At 38.5% G+C, this 24,135-nt stretch overlaps 1 protein-coding gene across 12 annotated transcripts in view; it reads left to right on the top strand.

Annotated features, from left to right (window-relative positions):
• Window positions 1-24,135, top strand: part of LOC103481608 (SRC kinase signaling inhibitor 1) — a 100,532-nt gene that overhangs the window by 19,090 nt on the left and 57,307 nt on the right. For 9 of the 12 annotated variants that reach the window (XM_081600963.1, XM_017310820.2, XM_017310821.2 and 6 more), the window contains one exon: window positions 13,004-13,311. In XM_081600963.1, the coding sequence (XP_081457089.1) occupies window positions 13,004-13,311 (308 nt within the window). Of the gene's footprint in view, window positions 1-13,003; window positions 13,312-16,202; window positions 16,586-16,607; window positions 16,806-24,135 lie in introns of those variants that run through there. The other 3 variants (XM_081600966.1, XM_081600965.1, XM_081600964.1) reach the window with 2 other exon arrangements.

Genomic DNA, 24,135 nt, shown 5'->3' with positions numbered 1-24,135 from the left:
TGACTTACATTGTAAAGTTAAGAGACTTCAGAGTTTTTCCTCTGAATAGAAGACCATACAAGTTCTTCCTTATGTCTGGGATAATTCAGAGGGTTCTGGATACATGGTGACAGTATATCAGCTGGTCCATGGTGCTCTGGTTTTAAATGCACTCCACACTTTAGTTTGTGTTGGCAGATGAGACTTTCTGTCACAGAAAAGTGTCAAAATGAGCCTCTGGCTATTAGAGGACATGGGTTATTCCTGAATTTCTGGTTTTTATATCATTTCCTCTTCATGTTAGTTTTTACCATCAGGAAATTTAAGCTTGAAAATATAAAATGACTTGCACAGAGAAGAGAGATGCACCAGAAGCTTATGTTACAACACCAAGTTGTTTAGTCTATGCAAGTCGGTGGATTTCCTCTGAACTGATCTGGTGAATGCATGGATGAATGGATTTACCAGGGGATTTTTCTCATCATTTCCTTTAGAAAACTGTGAAACTAATATTGCTCTTTATAAGTTTGTAACCATGTTTTGTTGAGTTAATATGACATGTATGACTTGTTTTATACATAGCATTTGAAAATCAGTTTTGTTATTTCCCAAAATGAGTCGTTTCTTCTCTCTGCTCCTCTCTTAATAAGAATTTATCATGGATGTTTAAACTCTGAGATGCTGATGCTCTAGTCATACTTGTATTTGCAAGACTTGGAGTTTTCTTTAGTTTTAACTTAAAAAACTTTTGCATTGCTTGTAAGTGGATTTTTATTGAGACATTAGAGTTTTGAGTGGTGTGAAAGTAACGTAAGACAGTAAAGGAGAATGTTTAGTCATTCATAATATAGATTCTGGTATTTTGAATTGGTTCCACACATATATTTACAATAGTTCTTGTTCTGTTGATGGTGTGTGTTTTTCCTGGAGATTTCAAAGCTGAACCATTGAACTGGCTTCCTCCCAGAGCCCAGTGTGAGACACTGATTAGTGGCCTCTAACAGATCTCAAGCCCTGACACATCCTGTCCCTCCGTTCACTCAGTGATATCAATTATTCACCTTCACAATGTGTCCTGGACTCAGATGAGCCAGAAATATCATTTTCTAATTACCAGTTCTTCCTCTAAGTAGAAATGGGTATCTGGCATCAAACCAGGTTTGTTCTTATTGGCTGAAAAATGGGGCGGACTCCTGCATGGACTGTGCATTGGTAGTGTAACCTGAAAGGGATCGTTTGATCCATCTGCTCTTCAGTTGCCAAATTCAGACCTCCATCTGCAAATGAACATGGCTGTCTGAGTTTCAGCTGCATGATAATCTGATATCCTAATCATGCAGCCTCTCATCTTAAAGTCACCATGGATGGACCACATCCTGAGTGTTGGAAAATTGATGCATATTGTCCCAGAGCACTTGGAGCTAGGATGACCTGATATGAATGAAAATTTTTATCTTAAAATGGCAGCAGACAGACTTAAATTCAGGCAGTGTAGCTGAATGAGTGTGAGCAGATCAGGAATGGAGGTAAAGATGATGAAACCTCAGCTGTCCTTGGTTCTCGTAATTGTCTTCTGTTCCCGTCACCAGATTGTCCTGAATTATATTTCCATTTTGAAGACAGGTCATCAAATTTAGGATCAGCTATGAATAATATTAGGAATTCAGCAGAGAGGTTTCCTTGGGGTTCAAAAAAGCACTGAACTTGCTTGGAGTTCAGAAAAAAAGTACAGTCACACACGTGAGGCCAATGTTAATACCGTTTTTACTGTCAATGTTTACTGATTGCCTGCCACTCCAAGGCATTATGTGGGATTATTAGTTCTATGTTTGCAACTTGTCAAATCGCTACAATATCACGTGCTTCTCCTATGTGGCTTTGTTGGGTGGAAAAAAATGTACTACTACGATGTTTTGACCTCTGATAAAAGCATGTTGACCCCTCACACTGTATTCTAGAACAGAAGAACGACTTTTATACTTGCACAACATCTGAAGACATGTGCTATGAAGATGAAGCTTGGGAACATATGGTCTTCAAAATAACAGTGGTCTCAAACATGTACAAGTTGCATTATTGACAAAATGGTTAAAGTACAACAAAGTCAAGATGCAAGTAAAATGGTGTACAAACTTGACTTGGTTACACGAGGTTTGGTCTAAATATAGAAAGACTTTGGACCTAATCATACAGTTCAAAGGCAATTCTACCAAATGCTAAGAAGATGCATGTCAAATTTTGAACTTGAATGAAGTTGAAATAACTTTTTAAAATTCTCATTATCCTGGCTTTAAGCTGCCATAAAATTAACTGACCTAAAACAGGAGGCGGCTTAATTTTTAACACATAGTGTATATATTTGATTTCAGTTGTGACTATGCTCTCGAAAAATTATTTCATAATTCAACCAGCTGAAATAAAGCTGTTTTAAGGACCAATAGATATTTTAACTTCAATTTTGTGGCTCTCTAAGAATATCAACACTGTGGGTGAGACTTTTGAGAGAGTGACCTCCTTTTTTTTATCGGCTTCACACTGTTACTCTGTGATCCCGAATTTACCATCTTGCTGCTGGCAACAGTTTCATTTGGCAGCAATTTTGCATTCAGCAAAAGCGCGCATCCGTCTAAATATAGTCGGCACCCATTTACATTCTGATCCTGCGGAGCATTTATTTTTATTTTCAGCTGCCCTGGAGAGCTGCACGAGTTGTGGCATACTGCCTCCTCCTGTAATTAATTGCATCTAATGATTGAAGAATTGACGATGGTGAGATGGAAAGGAAGAGTAAGATGAGAGACAGAAGTCAACTTGGCTTTAGCCTGCAGCATGTTTCCAGCAGTTCAATTTCGAAATTGGAATGTTGTGCGAAAATGAATAAATATGCTGGTGATTCATTTTTCAAATACGGGAAGTATATGAAAAAAATAATCTTATTAGGAAAGAAAATACAGAATATTAAATAATTTTCTTGGAATGTGATTTCACTGAAGATCTCATCATTCTGAAATTACATTGTTAGAAATGCATTTTGTGACACTATGGAGATGAAATAGGACTCTTTATTGATTATTCTATTAATGTAGAGTTGATTAAACTCCGGCAGCAGTTTAGTTTGTTTATGGATCTGTTCGTTCCATAAACGAACAGATCAACGAACAGAGTAGCAGACTGCTTCTACATTACTTGAAGTCAGTGGTTCAGTTGGCGCACATGGCAGCACTGTTGCCTCACCCCTTGCCCTGGATTCGAATCCCAGCCTTTCTGCACAAAGTTTGCATGTTTTCCCTGAGCGCGGGTGGGTTCTCTCCAGGTACTTGCATATTACAAAACCATGTTCCAAAATATTGAAAACTGAAAACTATCTGTAGAATTTGTCTTTTTTTTTTTTTGCTAATTTTGTATATTTTTATTTTATATGAAGACTCCTTGATGCTGATTGGTTGTATTCTCGAGATTAAAGAGACTGGAGATGGTAGCTTCTGCACTAGCTATGTGTATGAAAACATGTTTAGGTATATCTGTTGATGGAACTATTAAAGTAGGTAGTTATGAGTGTTTCTAAGGGGAGTCTCAAATATTCACCAATTTGACGTATTTTGCAGACTGTTGTGGCCTTAACCTCTGTGAATACCTGGGATCCACTTTAGCCAATATTGCCAAAATAATCACTTGTACTCTTTGAATTTGTGACCCATAGCAACTATTTATAAATGTCACTCTCCTTCCTAAATGCATAAATAAGATCTCTTTTCCACTAAGAGATGTAACGTTTCTCTTGCCATGTAGCTGGTTTTAGTTTTAGCTTTTGTGCAAATATTTAAGCAGTTCCAAAAGTACACATCACTAAGTTATGCAAGTAATCGTAGACTGTTTTAAACTGGCAGCCTTGTTTATTACTCTGTACCCCTGAAGTAACTCTTGGTTGCAAAAAGGTTGAGGACCCTTGATGTAAGTTGAATTGTTCTGCAGTGAATCTTCTACACTGCTTCTACACTTTAATGCTGTATGAGATTTCCTATTGGCATCCATATTTAAACGTATAGCACTGTCCAAATTGAGCCAATATGTGTATGGTAGATTATGCTGTTTTCCATAAACGAGCCAAGTATTTGTACTCAAAGCGTCACCTGATGTTGCCACAAGTCTTAAAAGCTTTTGAGAATGAAACATTATCAAAGATTCATTTGGTAGCACTACGTCTTTGTGTAGTTAGAAATCTTTTCTTGACCAACCATTTTTTTTATTGCTTTTAATTAGCCAGATACTATCCCAATAAAGTACTAAAAGTTTCGCTTTTCAAAGCAAAACTAGGTCAAAATGAAAAGCATAAAAAAACAATTGACAGTGTATGTTTTGGCTAGGTATGAATTTCTGTCGCAACCTCTTCTTTCCTGCCTCGGTTCTTATTAATGGATTTGTGAAGAATATACATGACATTTCATGCAGCGAAATACGTGCGCCTCATCGTTATGAGGATGCGATCTGCTGCTCTGGGATAAACTCGCAACAAATCACAGCTTCCAAATCAAACCGTCGAGAGGGGGGGAAAATAATTTGAAATAAATTCTGAGTGAAGCAGGGCCGAGTATAAATGATTAGATCTGAGCCCAATGAAACCATAAAACTAACAAACTGCATGTGTCAGACCCTAGCTGGCTGGCAGTGGCCAAGGTTGTACTACCAACACACTGAAACGCTTTCGGCCTCGTAATGAAAAATTGTTTGGATGTGGCCGGCCTTGAGTAGCCTTCTGGAATGTGTCCAGGATCTCTGAAATATAATATCAGTGGCACAATGACAATCACTCACTTTGTGTTTAGGCTTCTCTGAGCTGCGATAAACGCAGAATAATGATACGCACCGGATCACATGCATCCAAATTCTGTTGCTTAAATTATTCAGAAGACTTCCAGCATAATCTAAATAGCGAATGCCTTGCAAAAATGTTGGCACCCTCTTAATTTTTTCCCATTCGGTACAATACAAAGGCAAACTTCAGTGCATTTCATTGAGATTTTATATGACGGACCATTATTGTGATGTGGGGGGGAAAAAAAATCATGCATGGTCTTCAAAAGCTTTTAAAGATATTCTGAAAAGTCTAGTTTTATCTGTTGTTTTTAGCCTCCTTGAGTGACGACTCTGTAGAATCTTATTTTGCAGCAGTTACAAAAATTGAAAATGAAATTTTTGCCTATTCTTTGGAAAATGTCTAACGTCAGTCAAAGTGGAATAGAAGCGTCTGGTTGTGAATTCATTTTCAAGACACTGCATACGTGGTTTTAAACTGAATGGGCTCTTTGGCCATGGTTGGAATTTGTGTAAAACTGCTTTTATAGATGTGAGTGAAACAAAAATCTGACATCCTCTCAGTGGGGATCTGCACCAACATTAAAGATTAAGCATTTTATTTAGAATGCAAAAATTAAAGGGCAATTCATCAACTTGACTAGTTACTGGGTTAAGAACTGTGGAGCCATAATAACAGAGGCGTTGCCAGGGGGGAGCTGGGAGGAATTGGCATCCCATTAACTAACACCAGGAGCAGAAGCACTAATGACACAGTGGAGAGCAGAAACAATGGAGCAGGGGGGATGAAGCTGCTCCTACACGTTTATGAACAATGTCTTAATTTTACTAGTGGAAGCTGCTCATGATTTTGTGTGCATAATATTTGTGTCTAGTTCAATTTGGAAAACGGGCTTTGGGGTTAGTAAGTAATTGGGTTTTAGTATACGTGTATGGGTCGTTTAAACACTTGTCCCTATGCAAATAATTTAGACCTGAACTTTCTCAAAATGTTATTCAAGAAGAACCTTTACTAAAATGTAAGCTGTCACAATCATTTGAGTGAAACCAAATTCTGTGGACTCCCAACATGTTTTTCTAAACGTGCATTCATGTGGAACTAATTAGAGATAAAATTGTCTTGTGGTTCAGTTATTATGCAGAGTGTGTAAAAGATTATTTAAAAATTAGGACATATTCAAGTATTGAAATTTCTGTACTTTTAAGCAAATATTAATGGCTGGAGTTTATATAAAGGAACAGTATTATGATTTTCATCTTTAGATCATGTGGTGTATTGTATACAGTGACGAGAGGCTTATTATAGTCACCTTTTTCATGGATTTTGCATGAAATTATCACCTAGCTTAATTTCAGTACACTAAAATAGGTAGACCTTTTGATCTGTACTTTACATCATTGTGCGATATCTAGTTGGATCTTAGAGAAATCTGTAAGAGGACAAACACCAATCAAAGCATTTTGTCCCGTGTTATCAGTTTGTTGGCTTGCTCTTACTGCTGCCATAAATTCACAAAATTGTTTTTTTATGACATGAAATGTTTGAATGCAGTTCAGTGCTGGAAAACAGGCATTGTACAAATCATTCAAATGATTTACAAAGGCTTCCTGTTAATGTTAAGAGACGTGGCGGTGTTTAATAACTCTGTTGGAAGTGAAGGTTCCGGTTTTGTGGAAAATATGGGCTGTAAATGCAGCTGCAGGCGGCAGGTTGAGCTACATAAACTCCATCATGGGTGATCTCTAGATAAACAGCAGGAAGATGATGTGTGAGCCGTCGTTATTCCATAACTAATTCAGCCTCGTATTAATGCTGAAGCTTAGTATTTACATTATTTTGGTTTTAAAAATGTTGCTCACAACACTTTGATGGTCTTGTTCTTCCTTCTCGTGAAGAGTTGATTGCCGTCAAAGTTTGTGGAGGTGAAAACTCAAAGAAACTAAACACTAGTTTAGCACCAAAAACGGTTTGGTAGAAAGTCACACTACAAATAGGGAGCATATATGTTTAAAATAAGTGTCTTATGTTACTAACGGTTACCTGTAAATTAGAAACTGCTGCCAGTTTCACTCTGTTGAAAAATATTAGGTCACTAGGAGTTTGGCAGCTCAGTGAATAATTTCTAGGTCATCAATAACTTGAAGTGGAGTTAAGTTACAGCCCAGAAGACATCAGGATGTCTAAAACTGTTCAGCAAGATGTACAAAAGGCCTTTTTTGAGAAATGCACCACACAATCATTTGGCCAACCCTGACAAGTTGCTTGGTATGATTGTTTCTACACATAGTTAGGTGAATGCTTTTGGACAGTGACCTTTAGGAGGAAGAGCGGTAAAGAAGCTGTCTGTGTGAGAAAAACATCAGGGATGAACTAAATTCTACAGAAAGTAGAAGCCTTAGTCTACAATGGGTGCAAAGTTGCTGCATGCGGATCATAGAGAAAACATGGTTACTAACAAAGGTGCATGCAGTTGAAAATCGACTCCTTGTTCGAGTTAATATCTTGTTTTTTAGTGTACAGTGGAAACATATCTAGCAAAATACTGACAACAAAACGTTTTGCCTAAACTGTGCACTGAATTAGAAGGTAGCCAGTTTTGCTACATATAAAATCTTAATGAAAATTAGCCTAATTAGTTTTTTTACTAAGAATACATTCCTTAGTCAACAGGTTTAATATTTTCAACAACTCAGTTGAGTAAGCAATCATTCCTGTACCAGAGTTATTTCAAGAAGGTAAATTACAGCAGGTATTGCGGCAGAACGGCGCGTCTGTCTGCCTCACACACTTCCAATTCCACCCACTGAAACACATACACACACACACACACTCTGAAGAAGTTTGCTCAAGGCTTCACATAAATTATAGTGACAGGGCCCGGTATGGATGTTCCTGCGGTCTCTGCAAGTTCCCTTCGGTTTTATAGCCTTACCATGGATACACATTGGCATGCTGCTGTGCTGCCATCAGAAAACTTCCATCTGTGACCGACTGAGACACTATTTGAAATACCACAAACGTCGTTGTTGTCGGGGTGAATGCACAGACAGGAAACTTTGAATGATGATTATTAATTACTGCAGCAATTTCAAGCTCAAGGCAAGTGAAAGATATGCCCTGGGAAACTTTCCCAGTGACGGCTAAATGTTTGATAAATATGCTTTGGCTTGTATATTCTCATGGAAAAAGGTCAAACATGCAGCGATGTGGCGTTTTGTTGTGCAGCACAGAGCAGTAAAATGTGCTAAGTGCAAGCTAATCAACTTTAAGGTCCTGCTTCAGTGGATCTCTGCTGCTCAGTGGGCAAAAGGAGAACACTTAGGGGAGAGATCAATAATGTGTGGAGACTGTGTTGGTCAAAGCCCTGCAGGTCATGTAATTCAGTTTGTTTGTAGTGCACAGTATGCACATTATGTGTCTGTTTACCTCCAAATTTTACTTTAACAGAAAGTTGTCTGGAAATTTTCCTAATGTGGGTGAAAATCCATTAGACAATCCCTAATTGGATTAAGTCCATTTAGTTTTAGTCACGGGAGTTTAATGTAACTTAAATTTTTTTTTTACCTGCTTATTTGTTTGTGTGTTGATGTGTAAAATTATGACCTAACCCCATATAAAACATTTGTTGAAGAAATTCTATTTGATTTTTATGCAGATCTGCTCATTTTCTTTAAAACCAGAATGCGACTTGGTTAGAGATTAATTATCCAATATAATCATTAACTTGTAAATTTAGATCAGACCTTCAAAAGAACTAATTCATGTTCATAGTCCACCATTTAAATATTATGAACCAAGTCCAATAAATTCAGGATAAATCATCAGACTGACGTTAGTGCACTAATAACACAACCAGTTCAGTCTAGCAGTTTAAATAGTCTAGGTAGTTATGAAGTGTCAACTGCGTTTTTTGAGAAGACGGCACTATAGTAAAGTTGTAAGGAGACTGGTGAGACGAACTTCATCAATAACTAGTCCAGACAGTTATTCAGCATTTCCTGAATGCTTGCAAAGCTATTCAGCAATACCTTTAAGATTTACTAAAACAGTCCAAAAACACAAGCTTGCATGAGACAAAATATTGATGGAGCAATTCGCTGTTCTTCCTGCAGCAAGACGATCAATACCCCAGCAGAAAACTCTAATAATTCAATATGTAAAGAATTTCTATAGAAATATTATCCTGCTTCTGCTGCCCTTTTCCATATTGCTCCTTGGAGAAGCGTTTTAACATGACATGAAGCCAACCAGCCAACATAAATACTACTTTCAGTGTAATGTGAGAAAAAACTGAGATGTCCCAGAGTTTAAAGATTTTTAAATTGAAACCAGTCAGTTCATTGTCATTATTTCAGAAGCATTGTCTATTAGTTTGTTGGGCCATGAATTATGAGTCTTAAATCATATGGCTGGGAAAAAAAGGCATGGGCCAAAATGCCATCATGAGTTTAACATGGTCTCGAAGTGCCATGTTTTTGTAGGATTTTACACACATTTCAAATTAAAATCAGATTTGACTTACCGCGTATAATTGGTTAGTTTTTATTTATGGTATTTATTTGGATTTGTACACTGAAGTAGAACTACTAACACTAAATTTAACATTGGACTGGCAGTTAAACAAGATTATACCTTGCTGTTCTGACACATGCATAAAAAGCTATTAGCTCATTAGTGGAGCCATTTACCAGACTAGCCAGCCTGCAGTCAGCTGCTTTATTGACCTGCTTCTCATGGATGTAGTTTTTAATTATTTGCCTTTCAAAGAGTCATTGTGCTTCCCAGTTTCCATGCCATGACTGTCCATGTTTTTTGCTGTGATTAATTCCCAAATGGTTGATGGGAAAGAACCTAATGGTTTGTTAGAGAAAACCATGGTGTCCCTCCTCTGGCAGTGGGCATTTATAGTTGCTCTGGTTGTTCCTCTGTAAAACCTTTTACCCTGAAAATGGAAACTGGACTCTGCATGTTGTACAAAATATTAACTTGCATTCTCCGTCACACCTTTGAGTGAAATATAAACATCACAAGGAACTTCTTCAACATGATATTTGTTTGGCTGCTGTTTTTCAAGATAATTAGAACATAAATGGCCAGTTGGATGCACTATCTGTGCCCTTTATTTCCACTTATGGGGCGTCTAGATGTTGGTGATTGGTTTGACACATTGCAGTATCTCCTACAGTTTTTTTTTATTTTATTTTTTTTACCAAAGCTTAGAAAAGCTCACTACATACAGCTAATATGAGCTTGTTAAACTCGGTGTTTATGTAGGCCAGAATGACAAAAAGGGACCATTCCTGTACTTTAAAATTCATTTGTGTGGTAATCTTGAACCGCTATTTAAATCTGTGAACGAGTAAATTCTCCTTGAAACTTTTAGCAGATTTTTGTGTCCTTTTTAAACAAATTCCACTCCACACCTTGATGTTGTTTTTTAACCCCTTATCTCATAATTACTTTAATAAGCTAACCTAAGAGTGATGCTGTGGCACATTTGATAAAACTTTAGCCTGATTTGTCTGAACATTTATGATTTTAGACAAAAACAAAAGCAGCTGAGAGAAATTTAATTAGGCACGTTTTTATTTTTGAGATTTGTTGCTGAACTGTCGGGACATTGGGATCAAAATAATAATCCCAATTGAAAGTCTTTATTTTGTGCTAAAAATATAATTAGATTATTTCTCACTTTAGCGAAACAAAGACTTGAAATCTGAAGGGATGAAATACTTTTACTTTTATAGATATGAACATGGAGACTATGGTTGAGAAAATGAGGCCATCACCAAATATCTATTGCATTAAAACCATCTTTCAAGCATTATTAATGCAGAAATCTGCTTCCATGACCTTAGAGGTGTGAGTGCATGTGTTGTAAAACGTTTCTTTTGTAAAATGTTTTCTGCACAGTACATTCTACATAATGTTCTGCAGTAGAATGTTGTCCTGTGACATTCCTACTAAATGTTGACTCCTGTCTTACTTAATCATCTTATTTTTGGTTTAATTTAACTCATGAAAACTGCAAATGTGCTGTAACTGATCACCGTCCTCAAGCGAGAGGTGCTTTGTGTGTAATTGGTCACAAGAGGGCACTAAACTTCATTACCCCTGGAGACAGACATCCCCATTTCTGTCACTTCTCATTGAGCGTCACACATGAGACTGTTCACATATAATAGGAGATTTTACTGCATGACTGTTTCGTCTTGCCTTGGGGTTCCCAGGACAGTTACAGTTGTAAAAACAGACAGATGTTCTCCTCGTTTTCACGCGCCGCCAAAATGCCAGAGGTGTAGTTTCTCACTTCCACGTCTCTGTTTTCTATCTAGATAAACTCACAACAGATCTATGTGCAAAGTTTTTTTTATTTTTTATTTTTTAAAGATTTTTTTGCAAAAAGGGACTCATTTGTTTCTGTTAATAGTTTTTCATGAATGAAACTCAAGCTTAGCTTTAACTAATTGATGAAAGCAAAAGACTTGGTGCACCAAATCACAATATGGTTAGCTATTGTGATGACTATACCAGACAGAATGCATGTTTGATGAACATCTTTTATTATTTATACTACTATGCATTTAGTTGTAAGACAAATAATAAATTGACATAAAAATTGAGGGAAAAACAGTTGAGGATTAATGGAAAGTTTTTTTTTCTTCCATTTGAACTATTTAGATAATTTTGCACCATTAAGGAGCTTAAGTTAAAGAGACTTTATTTATTTACCGTACTATCATTGTGAATCAGATCATGTTTTCTGCTTTAAAACCTTCCCTTTTCGCCTTGGATATACCTCATAAGAGCTAATGTTAGATAAAATCTCTATCTGGTGTCAGTGAGGCTGTTATACTTTGCGAGTAGTCAAAGCAAACATTTTTGTCAATTTGTGTGCAAATAGTATATAAAAAGAACAACTTCCTGGATCAATAACTCGTCAAGAAAACACTAAACCACAAGCAGCTCTTTGTTATAGGTCTAATTAGGTAAACAAAGAATTGCATCCAATCTGTTACTGCAGTGATAAAACTTGTCACTTTGGTTTTGTTTGTGACTATTTACTCACTTTTAACCTATTTTTCCCCCCTTCTGAGTCCTGTTTATATTGATATATCGTTTAAAAATGAACATAATAATTATGTTTGAAAGTATTTTGAAATAAACCTTCCCTAGTCAGTACCTAGTCAGCTTGGCACTGATTAAACTATCTATCCATCTTCTTACACCCTTGTCCCTTAGTGGGATAGGGAGAGTTGCTGGTGCCTATCTCCAGCTAACGTTCCGGGCGAGAGGCGGGGTCACCCTGGACAGGTCTGATGAAACTAAACCATACAAAACTTCAACCTGAAGATCATCGTCCTGATAAAGCAATTGACTGTTTATTGGTTTCAGGCATCTGTTTTTAGATGTTCAAGAAGTTGGAAGCAGTCCTCTTATTTCATCCACTTCCTTCAATGCATTAATGCCACTTGAGCATGATGCTGCCACCGGCTTCCTTCTTGGTCTCCGCCCTCTTAGACCATGATGATGTTAAATTAACCCAATGTGGGCGGTGAGCTACTGCCAGCTGATGAACATCCTGAGTTTGTTTGAACAGAAGGAGAAGTTGAAGTTGCATAATTAGAACTTGAATCAAATTTAGTTCTCCAAATGAACAATGATTCATTTGGAGAACCTTTTCTATGTCAGAAAAGGTTTTTGCAGAGCCATGAAGTTTTTGAATGTCTCTGACCTGGACCTGATTTGAAAATGTGTTGAATATGCCTCACAGTGGACTCCATTCTAAGAAATGGACTAATTTAAATAAACTTGCCATGGAGATTGATCAATTAGTCAGAATTATGCCAGAAGCTTGCTGATGGCTACAAAAAATGTCAAGTTGAAATGTAACTTGTTATAATGATTGAGCAGACATTAGCAGGGGTTCTTTCCTATCATTAATCATTGTCATTAATGACATTCATGCCTGTGATCAGTTTATGTAAATTTATGATCTGCACTACATATCCATCAGCTTACATCTGGCTTCTTTGCTGAAACATTTTTTTCTTAGTTCAGTAAAGCTGAAAGACTGGAAATGATCTGTGAATTTAAGTTAAATTTTATTTAAAGTAATTGCAGTTTATCAGCCTTTACCTCAAATGACAGCAGATAACTTCGCTTCATAAACCTTCCTTTCTGTGTTTTCAAATTTCTCCCCGTCTGCAGGTCGAGAGAAGAGAAAGGATTCCATGATCTCTGCAGGTGATGCCGAGTTCCCACGAGATTACCACACCCTGGCTGCCAGGGGCGGCCGTGGGGCACGGCGCTTCCAGGACAACAGCAATGGGGGGTTCACGTCTTCCTCGCTGGACCGCCGGCACAACTCTGTGGCTGCTAAGAGCTTGGAGGCCCTGAACAGCATGCACAAGGCGGACATCGAACGGCAGCGAGACGCCCTGATGGACCTCCAGAAGAACAAGTACACAAACAGTCCGGGCAGCTTGTCACAAGGCTCCGCTGCTGCTGGCCGACAGGTATCTTCACAAACCCGCAAAAATAATTAAGAAATCAATGTTTCTGGGACTGAGCCATGAATATTTTCTTGGTAAATCCTGTTTGTGTAGCAACATTTTTCATAGGGTAATTTTGTGGCTTCTTTATCTTGAAATAAGTGGACTTATAATTGTACCATTGGGTCTAACTAGGTGTAATGACACAAAACCTCAGAGCGCTTTAAAGAAGCTGTGTTTAGTTTGGATTTATGTAGCCATTTGAGAAGTTGCAAACATTTCTAGGGAGTTAGTAAGAACTCAATATGCCACTCCCCCTCCATCCTCCTGACAAAAACCCCTAAAAAACAAAAACTGGCAACTTGCTTTACTGAACCCTTTAATTAGATGTTGAGCTCAGTATGATGTTGGCTCATTAACTCTGAATCATGTAGAATATAATACCAGACCAAATGTTTTGTAACCACATTTCTAGAATGTTTTAAAAAGTGACAACAAATTTACGTCTAGAAAGTTCAATTTTGCAATTCAGAATGCATAGGAACCCTGCATAAAATGTACCTAAAAAACAAATATTGTCATTGGAAAAGTGGTGGGAAGTTGTTTTGGAGTGCTTTATGAAGTCCAAACAGTTTATTTTGTGATTGGATTTTCCTTAAGGACTTCTAGCTATGTTCTGGTGAGATGCCTGCTGTTTGGAAGGGGGACTTCAGGGAGCTAACTTTGGGCTATCAACTGAACAATAAAAATGAAACCATCAACTTTGCAGGGAGGGTAAAAGCACACATGCACAATAAACAAGGAGCAGGAGCAGAGCTGAAGGGAGCCTGTTAACAATACTTGCTTTGCCTCAATACCAACATACCTTTAAATAAGTTCCCCCTATTATATATATTATATATATTATATATATTCCTCGCTCAGTTTCTACAGTTTCTTCGAAGCCTTATCAATTTACTCTTTTTAGTTTGTTACTCTGGTGATGCAATATGAATGAAAACAAAACAATTGCTTGTTCCATCTTTAAGTCGAGGACTCTTAGGTTTTGGATATATTATTGCTCACTGCCAGTTGCACGATCCCTGTATGCTTTCAGTATCTGCTTAAACTCAAAAGGAAAAAGGTTAAGGTTCCTGTGTGTGTACTCTGATGCGGTTTCATGTTCCACCATCTTAAGCGGAACATCATAGTGTCACCTTAAGGGGGAATTGAGCTCTTTCTGAGTGCCTCCTGTTTCTACATGTGAACATTTACTTTTGCTCCCCGATAGAAGATGGCAGCACATTGGGTGGGTCCTGAATACTTACATGAGCTTATTAAGTGGTGAGATGCCTGTGGGCCTTGAGACGGAGACCATAGCACCTTTATGACCTGCTGGAAGGGTCACTGATGGCCGTTCTTTTTGTTTATTATCAGAGAGAGCGAGCAATAAAAAAGAAGGGGAAACAAATCCCAGAGATGTGGAGAGAAAACGTCTTGAGGTGAAATTAAATTCTCTGCCCCTTCACATCTTTATTTTCTTGGCTTTACTCGAGTCGTCAATCATCAGCTGCTCTGACTTTATATCTCAACTAGAACTGCCTGACTCAGCTGTTTTATGTTTGCCTTTAAGGACTCTTCAGCAGTTATTTCAGGAAAATGGGCCCATTTCTTTCCATAGACACAAACTTAACCCCCCAAACATTGTTGATGTATATATTTGTTTTATTGTCACAGTGTACAATCTATAGACGATAAACAGTTTCTGACAGTTGTTTCCTCCTTGTTTGAATATGTGGTGGGTACGGCTTTGGGCTGTAACCTGGATGACTGACACAGCAGGCTTTTTCATTTAGTTCAAAAGCAAAGTTGCAGTACTTTTGGTTCTGTAACACTTCACAAGATTAATGGAGATGGGTCTTTTTTCTGTTCCTCTTTGCACAATCTGGATCAATGGTAGTCTAACTTTTTCCAATGTAAATTCATCAAGTTGGAAAAATTACAAGGTCAATAATTTCTTGCTTTTAAAAATTTATCTCATTAAATGAAAGACGTATAACATTTTAGACCGCTTAGGTTTGTTTTCTTGGTCCACTACAGATGTTGGAAGTGATTGTACAACGTTTGATGGGTCGTTTTGGACATTTAAAAATAAAGTTTTGGTTACTGGTCCTTGAATTGTCTCACATTTTGAAATCACAATTTTCCAGTTACAGTCCCAGTTAACAGTAGCAAGTTTACCACTTTGATGGCAGAACAGAAAAGGCTTTTTTTTCAACTCATTACTCCTAGTCGGTTGATTTATAAATAGTCTTGTCGTTGTTATGGAAACTTGCTGACCCCAAGATGGTGGTTGATCAGTTAATCATCATAGATGTTTAAGAATTGCTGATAAAGCCAGACATATTGGCTCGTTGTCAGAAATACATTTTCTTTAGGATTAGAAATCTGACACTTTACTCTCTAGTAACGTAGAAATTGTTGAGGTATGCTACCCTCAACTTACAGTTGCAAAATGTTAAAATAAAAAAAAAGCTCATTTCAACAATCTTTTTTTCCAATTCTGACAATTCATTTGAATCCCCCAAAGTGATTTGTTTTTCACATCCACTTTGTTTCTTTTAAACAATTGGATATACTTTAATTTCTTCAACATTTTCCTCTTAAAAAAAACAAAATGTCTCAAGACCATTTTGAGGAAGTTGCACCTTTTCTGTTGGGTTCTTTTATTCTGCTTTTGCATTAAGTAAACGGCTATGTAACATGTTTAGTTCTGCGCCCTCTGTCATTTCTCCATCTCATCTTTTTCTCTCCACCCACTCCGAGTGTCCCCCCCCCCCCCCCCGTGCAGCCTCTGCGCATCCGACATACACCATTTGTCTGATTTAAAATAAGAGGTGAAAACAGGTGGAGTCTGCTGTTGTCATGGCAACCCCCTGCTTCCCATATAAGGACACCGTGTGATATCATATGGCTGGCAACGAACATGCTGTACCAAGAGTGAGGAAGCCACCGCAAAGGAAAGAGGAATCGGAGGCAGAGGAGGAGGAGGAAAGGGCTTCTTCATCGTTTCTTTTAGGGACGGAGGGGAGATAGAGAGTGACGGGAGGAGGAGGGGTCGGGAGACATGCTCAGTGCCTCTTAGGCGCTACTACCGGAATCAGCGAGGGGGGACTGGCAGATCCTCCTGGCGCGGGAATACACTGAGCCGCAGTGGAGAAGAAGAAGGGGGAAAAAAAAGGAAAAGGAAATGGAGAGAGGGGAGGAAGAAGAGGGAGGCATGTGGAGCGTGAAGATGCAGAGTCACTAAGTGCAAACGGTAACTCTCTAACCTCCTCCTTCCATCCTTCAGGCGAGGCTTTCAACCAGGCTCTCTGTGACGGATGTGTTGCTGCATGATAGACGTGAATGTTTACCTGCCTCCTCCTTTCATTTTGAGCCGAAGCTTGACCAGTGAGCAGACACCCCATCTCCTCCTGGTGCTGAGCGTAATCTGCCTGTTTTCAGGGGAGGGTCCCGTTTCCTTCCATGCCAGGCAGGTGAGGGTCAGGTGTGTCAGAGCTGCCGCAGTGATTTGTATGAAGTTGATTGCAAAAATGCTTGCGTGCACGTGTGTAAGCAAAAAAAAAAAAAAAAAAAGGGAAGCACGGCATGTGCGAGAGCACATGTGTGTGTTAGAGGCAAGGTGAAGTGTTGGTGAGGGAGGTGGGTGGGCACAAAGATGGCTACTTGGCATGCGGGTCAGGCATGCACGTCTATCTGCCCAGCCCTTTCTTTCTACCTTTACTCCTGGATATCTCTATGATCGCTCTTAGGTTTCCGTTCCAGAATCAGAAATTTTACAGGCGGTGATTGCTGAGTCAGTGTGTGAGGTTGGGAGTGTGAGGAGTGTGCTTAATCTGGGTGAGACCAGTAGTTTTATAGTCCAAAAAAAATATCAGCTTGTTGGTGTGTTATATTGTTGGGCTGCCACTTTTTTTTTTTCTTCGTCTTTTCAATTTCAGGTGAATAAACGAAGCGAGTGAGTGATTACGCAGTGCCCAGCCCTGTGTGATTGCTCAGATTTATATTAAGGATTAATAACACAATGGGTGCTTGACTTCACAATGATCAGCTGTTTGTTTCTGTCGCTTCAATAGTGAGAACCTGGAAGAAGTCTGATAATATTAATGGCCGTTTTCTCAGTTGTCTGCCTGTAATTATGGAGCAACAGTGTGGAACTGCTTCAGAGCTGAAGGGATGAAGCTGTAGGATACTGAGATTTCTAGTTTTTATATTTCAAGAAATTATTCATGACAGGGTTAGACCTCCTTTCAAAGTGTGACAATATAATTAAATTTAACCAGGAACGATTTCCTTGAATAAAATCGCTGGCTAGGAGCTTTTTGGGTACATTATTCACTCCCCCATGCCTACAAAGACACATTTTATTCTCATTCTGATGGTGAAATCAACCTTTTTAACATCCAAGATGCAGTGTGAGGCAGGCAGTGTGGGAATGAAGCAACTAATTAGAGACTTTACATAAAAACTACGTACCAGTACTTTTTCTATCTTCGTAGACCTTGGGAGTTCCTGTTAAAGAATTTAAATATACCGATCAGGTTTCTCCTAGCGGCTGCCAGTCTTGTTTTGCACAGTTGAAGGTTTATTGTTGTTTTTAATTATGTGAAAGTCATGACATTCTGCATGGTGTTAAGCATCATAATATCGGGGTATAGGAGGTGTAAAATGCAGACAGATTCTCCATTTTAAGCCTGAGAATCCTTAAACTAACATCAAAAAGTTGTACATTACTCATTTGTTTATTTTGGGGAAAACCTCAATTTATGTATTGCGTTTTCAGCAGAGGATTTCAAACAGCTGTGTTGTGCTTCAACAGTTTCTGAGGAGATTCATTGTCTGACGTTGAGCTTTTTGAAACGGTTTTACGTTCCATTACCAGCTCCATTTGTGGGAATAAGTTTGATTGGTATACAGGCATATCAATAGTTGATAAAAATCAATTTGATCCATTATGAAACTTGCTGCATAAAGGTATTAAATTGTGTAAATGTGTTGTTAAAGTGAAAAACTCAGATTCAGGCTGGTTTTGGATAGCCTTATGCAAATGAATAAATGAAATCATCATTTGGAAGCTATTTTATTTCAAAACAGAAGAAAACTGCCAGAGGCACATAAGTTTTCATAGCACAGAATAAAGAGACTCCATTCTTCTACTCAAAAATGCAACAAAGTGGTTTAATGTTATGTCTGATCAGACCTGAAATGTACTTGTTTTCTTTTTTTATGGCACATAAAGTAGCCTGTTTTGATTCATCACAACTTAATAAGCAGCTCTTAAATGTCTAATTAAAAACCCATGAAAGCAAATTTTTACACTGTCAATTTAGATGACCTGCCTTTTGTGTATTTTTCCATTCCATTGATTATTCCACTTACTGACAAACACAAGTAAATGCTCATCTACTCTAAAATATGTATAAAATGACCAGTTTGCTGATTTTGACCACTAAATGCTCTCAAGGCAGTGGCAACCCTGAATTGGGTACATTTCTGCAAACATTGAAAATACATCATACATAAAAAAATCTAATAGATTTCACAAGTGTTGTAGATTTTGAAGCAAAGCTGATGTTCTAAGTTTTTCCACCTGGCGCAGAAACGGCCCTTTACTGTTCTCCAAAATCAGATGCCCACATCATGTTGTTTCATCACTTGAGAAGCAAACGGATAATGAGCAGCGACTAGTTAAAGGCTTTGTTTGTAAATAGCCAGAATGTTACTAATAGTGATGTAAAAATCAGTCTGGACTTGGAAAAGAAAAATGTGCAAGACCCCTTACACATCTTAAGAGTTTGCATACCAGTTTTCCCTTGGGATGTCAATAATAAAACCTAACTGTTTCTAACTGTTTATTGCCATAATGTACACTTTAAAACTGTAGACGAAAGCTCACCAAGGCCACTCATTCTTCAAATTAGAAATTCTTTCACTTTAAGGCAAACTATAAATATCAATCTTTTATTTAAAGCAGAGTAAGATCAGGTGGCATCAGCTCTGTGTTCTGATTTATGGGGCTGGAAAAAGGCCCAGAAGCCCCATAAAGCATATGAATCTGGGTCACTGTAGCCAACAGGCCTGTTGAGGTTACATCCTCTGTTCTAGTTCCTTCACCAACTCAATCAGCAAAATGTGAGAAATTGTAATCTTAGATTTCAGGGGAGAAAACAAAACCTACTGGGCATTCTGGCTGCTCCCAGAACAGCTGTCCAAACATACAGTAAATTAGGTTGGGGACTTCAGGCTGAATTTTAAAACAAATTCTGACCGAATTTATTGAAGAAATGTTTTCAGATTTTGCTCTAAACTGCACTGCAGTATTGAAATTAGGAATGTACTTTAATTAGCAAATCCGACTATTGGATGTTTCTTGCAGCTTCATCAAATGTTGGGTATGTTCATGTTTTTACTTGCCTTATTTATTCACTTTTGTTTGAATTATTGTGTTAGGTGTTTCTCCTGAAGTCATGAATACTTAATGCTGTGTACAGGAATGTGGAGGAATTCTCCATGTCCATTACCAAGCTCAATGTCCGCACTTAAACCTGCAGCTAAAATCCTCTGAAGTGGTGTGTTGTCACAGATATTTGTAGATTTTCTGACTCGTTTGTTCGAGATTCTGCTGACAAAGATCATACAGGATGAGTGAAACTTGCAAATGTAACACAATCAACAGTAGGTTTGGTTGGAAGCACTTAGTAATTGAAGTGGGGGAAACTAGAACTTGAGTATTCCTTGAAAATTATTTAAATATTGTGCTGCAGGATGTTGTAAAACATGTTTTTATAACCATTTCTTGGTGTTTTGAAGTGTTGCTTGTTTGAGGTTTTTTTTTTGTGTCATTGAATGCGCATGAGAAAGTTGAGAATCTCTGTTCAGATCCAAACCTGAGAAGGAAAGTTGTTTTTGTTTTCTGCATTCTTTAAACTTTTTATTCAAATCAGACTTGGAGCATCAGCTAACTTTGCTCTGATAATGACTGACAAAGATGACTTTCCCTAAGATTCTGAAGATAACGGAGTAGTTAAAATACCAGCAAACTGATTTTTTTTCTCCTGAAAGGGAGCAAAATGTAGATTTTTCCTCTATCCATCCATGACTGTGCTCCGCCTCATAACACCAACAGAATTTGAGGAGAATACCACTGTGGACGGGCTAATGACTGTAGGATAATGATTCTGTCGGAAGGTCAGGAGTTGACGCTGTTGCACAATGAACAGTCTGTGCCTCAAAAAAGCCCAAAGGACTTATAATTGGTTTCAGGAAGATGCAGAATCTCAATGCCCCACTGCACATCAATGCGAAGAGGATGGACAGTGTGTCTAGCTTCAAATTTGTGGGCACACATATCTCAGGGGATCTGACATGGACAACAAACAAAACAGCGTTGGCTGTGAAGGCACATCAGCAGCTGTATATCCTCAGAATGCCCAGAGCAGTAAATCTGCCACAATCCCCCTTGAAGACTTTTTACTGCTGCTCTGTTAAAAACATCCTCTCTTGATACTGAATACAACTTTACAGCAGATGAAAAGTTTCTAAAGATGCCTGAACATCAACTCTCAGCTTCTGACTGGACATGCTGTAACTTTGTGCTTCTTTCTTCTAAAGCCTTGGTCTTGTCTCTGTCTCAAATGCATTTTTATTCAATCTCATCTCTGTCTTGGACGTGATGAGCAAACAATTTTTTTTTCTCAAAATCTGTCAAGATCTCAGTTGCAACATTTTTTTCTGTGGTTTAAAAAAAACAAAAAACTTTAAAATGTTGGTGCTGCCACCTGTGGCCCCTGCATGCTAAGGACAGGGTGATGAGAGGATAGTGAAAATCAGTCACTTCAGTTCAGTTGAACAGGAGATACGTTCTGTCTGTACAACCAGAAAGAATGCTGAGTGAGATGAATCCTCCACCTCTGCCTGTCGCCTCCACTCTCTCTACCTTTACCTAATGCTAAGTGCATTAACTCTCACCTAGAGTTATACGGTCTCCAGAGCCGTCTGGTTTTCCTGTTTAACTTGTTAGTGGCTTGTCAGACTTATTGGTCAAGTGTTGTATGTAGCTGAGGACTGGCTTACGCACACGTCTGGGTTCCCCTCGATGCTGTGGCAGTGCATTTAGCTGAAACATTTAGGTGTCGCTACCAGTTAGCTTTGCTGTAGGCAGATTTTCTGTAAATGTTTGAAGCAACAACCATTTTGGCCTTAGTGGCCATGTGAAATTCAAAAGTGGACCGCATGGCAATGGAGCAAGATGGCATTTTCCAATGCGTCACTATTTACTTTACATCATGAGGATGCACTGATGCATGTGATTTTGCTTATAGCAACAATATGCAAGATGGGGAGAATGCAAGCCAGAAGAGGCAATGTGATTGAGTGGACCATATTCTGCTGGGAAAACTTGGGTCCTATTATTTTGACATGACCCACCTCTGAATTCTTTGAGATGATGTACACAATTTCAATATAAACTTTTCTTCTTAATGGCTGTGGGCTATTTCAACAGGATAATGCATCCTGCTACAAAGCATAATGGCTTAAGGACCACAACAAGATGTTTTAATTGTTGAATTGAGGTTGAAATGCCCCGGCTTCGAATCCATTTGATCAGTTAGGTGTTTTGGACAAATGAGTCAGATCAATGGAGGTTCCACCTCTCATCTTCCTGCACACAAAGGATCTGACAGGGGGTCGTAATTTGTCTCCTGATTGTTCTACACTGTCGCAGGTGCAGAATTTCATATTCATTACTTCATCTTTCTTGCCATGTAATCTTGAATTAATGAAAGTAAATGGAAGATAATTGACTGTATTGTAGGCAGCCAGGCCCTGCAGATGACTTCTCTCTTTGCACAGTAGATCATCATTGACAGATAGATGTATTCCCTGCAGGCTTACCACGTAGCAAGCTTGCAGACAAGTCGACCGCAGACGTCCACAGAGAGCCTTCCCCTGATTACATCTGAAACTTGGCTCTAACACAGTCTCAGAGGTGCAACACCTACGTAATCCTTAGAAGTAGACCGTTAATCAATTCCAAATTTATTGTTGAAAGAGCCTCAGTTGAGTCACAGTTCAGTACGATAGCTAGATAAATGCTCAGAAAAGCATTTGTATAGAAAGGGAGTAAAGGAGAACAATAAAAATACTTCAAATTAAAGACGGCAAACACATTCCCAGAATGGAGAGTTTGTATGAGGCATTGTTTGACTGACTTTATGTAATCTGCTTTGAATGCAGGATTTACAATGCATCTTGTTTCACTGAAAGAACTAACAATCACCATAGACGAGCAACAATGGATGTAATGAACTCATTGGTCTTTTCCAAACCAATGAGGTTTTGAAAATAAACTGTTGCTGCAGTAGATTACTACATTGTTTGCTTAATTCTGCTAGATTGGGTTGCTTTTACTAAATAAAGATTTAAACACCTTTGAGCATCGATCAGGCACTCCAGTCATCGGAGGCAACTTTTCAGTGTGCTCCTGGTCTAAATTTCTAAATCAATTGCTTCCACAGCGTGTGGTTAAGTTTTACAATGGTCCTGGTATTTACCTTCTTTGATTCAAGTGTGTTGAAGCAGAGATCCACATCAAAGTTACAAGATGCCAGCCCTGAAGGACAGGGCTTCGAGGCTTCAGAGAACAGTCTCTGGTATTCTTGTTTGTAAGAGCAGACTACAACTCTGATCTCAGTCCTCCATGTGACACTGAAGAGGCGTCTCACTTGTGACTCTTTCTGCTCTCAGGAAGATCGAGCTTTGTTCCTCACAGAATAGATGCTTAAAGCTCCATCTCTTATGGGAGTTGTCCGTGGTTCTGAAAAAGTCCTATGATTGTGTTGCTTAGGTCAATCTGCAGGATTGCTATAGGAATATGGGACACCGGTCCAGACTGTGTCCACATTCTCCCGTAATGAACTGTTTCATCCTATTATTTCTGGCCACAATCACAGAGAGGAAGATGTCTAGTTTCTCTCTGCTTTTTTGCAGAGGATATTCTGTTGGTGTCTATACATACAGGAGTCATTTGCAGCAGGGTTAAGAATTATTGCCTCCAAATTTGAACCATGGTTCAAATGGAAAAGGTGGAATGATCGCTGCGGGTCGGATTTAAGGCTGCTTCTGAGTTCAAGTTCCACGGATGAGTTCAAGTACCTTAATGCATTGTGCACTGGTGAGGAGGGCAGTGAGAAATGGCTGAACTGTGCTAGGAGGGATTTTCTAAAGAGGAAACAAAGTTAAAAGCTGGTGCTCCAACTGAAGCTGTTTCATGTTTTGCTTTCAATAATATTATACCTCTTATTTTGCAGTGAGCCTGCTGGCATTGTCAGTTATTCTCCTCACTTTTGCGAAAACATAAAAAAAAGGAACACGAAGCAAGATGGTCTCGAATATCTTGTGGTTTTAAAGATGAACATTTTCAAATTTGTCTTAAGCCATTCACGAAAAAATGCAAGGTCATGTAGCTCATTTGGATATGTCCAGTGCAGTCGAATTACGAGATGAAAATTTTGGCTTCTTTCCATTTGAAATGAAAACTCCAGCTTCCTATTTAGGCTTGTGCACATTGCTTTGATCCTGCTCCTGGGTCCGCAGCAGCCTCCTTTGCATCAATGGGGACCATAAGGTTGGTCTGTGGAGCTGTCTGGGCCTGCATCATTAAAATGGGCATTAGTGACTGCAAATGTTGATTAACTGCTAGAAGCCATTACACGCAATTAAATTTCTATTAAAATGGCAGCGATGGATGACATAAATTAATCTGGCCATCTTCACAATAATTATATTATTTTCCCACCCAGAAGA

The sequence above is a fragment of the Poecilia reticulata genome, chromosome 19 (genome assembly GCF_904066995.2).
Source record: "Poecilia reticulata chromosome 19, P_reticulata-male-v2, whole genome shotgun sequence".
NCBI classification, from domain to species: domain Eukaryota; kingdom Metazoa; phylum Chordata; class Actinopteri; order Cyprinodontiformes; family Poeciliidae; genus Poecilia; species Poecilia reticulata.
The sequence above is the reverse complement of the archived record's forward strand: the minus strand, read 5'-3'. Positions and strand labels throughout refer to the sequence as shown.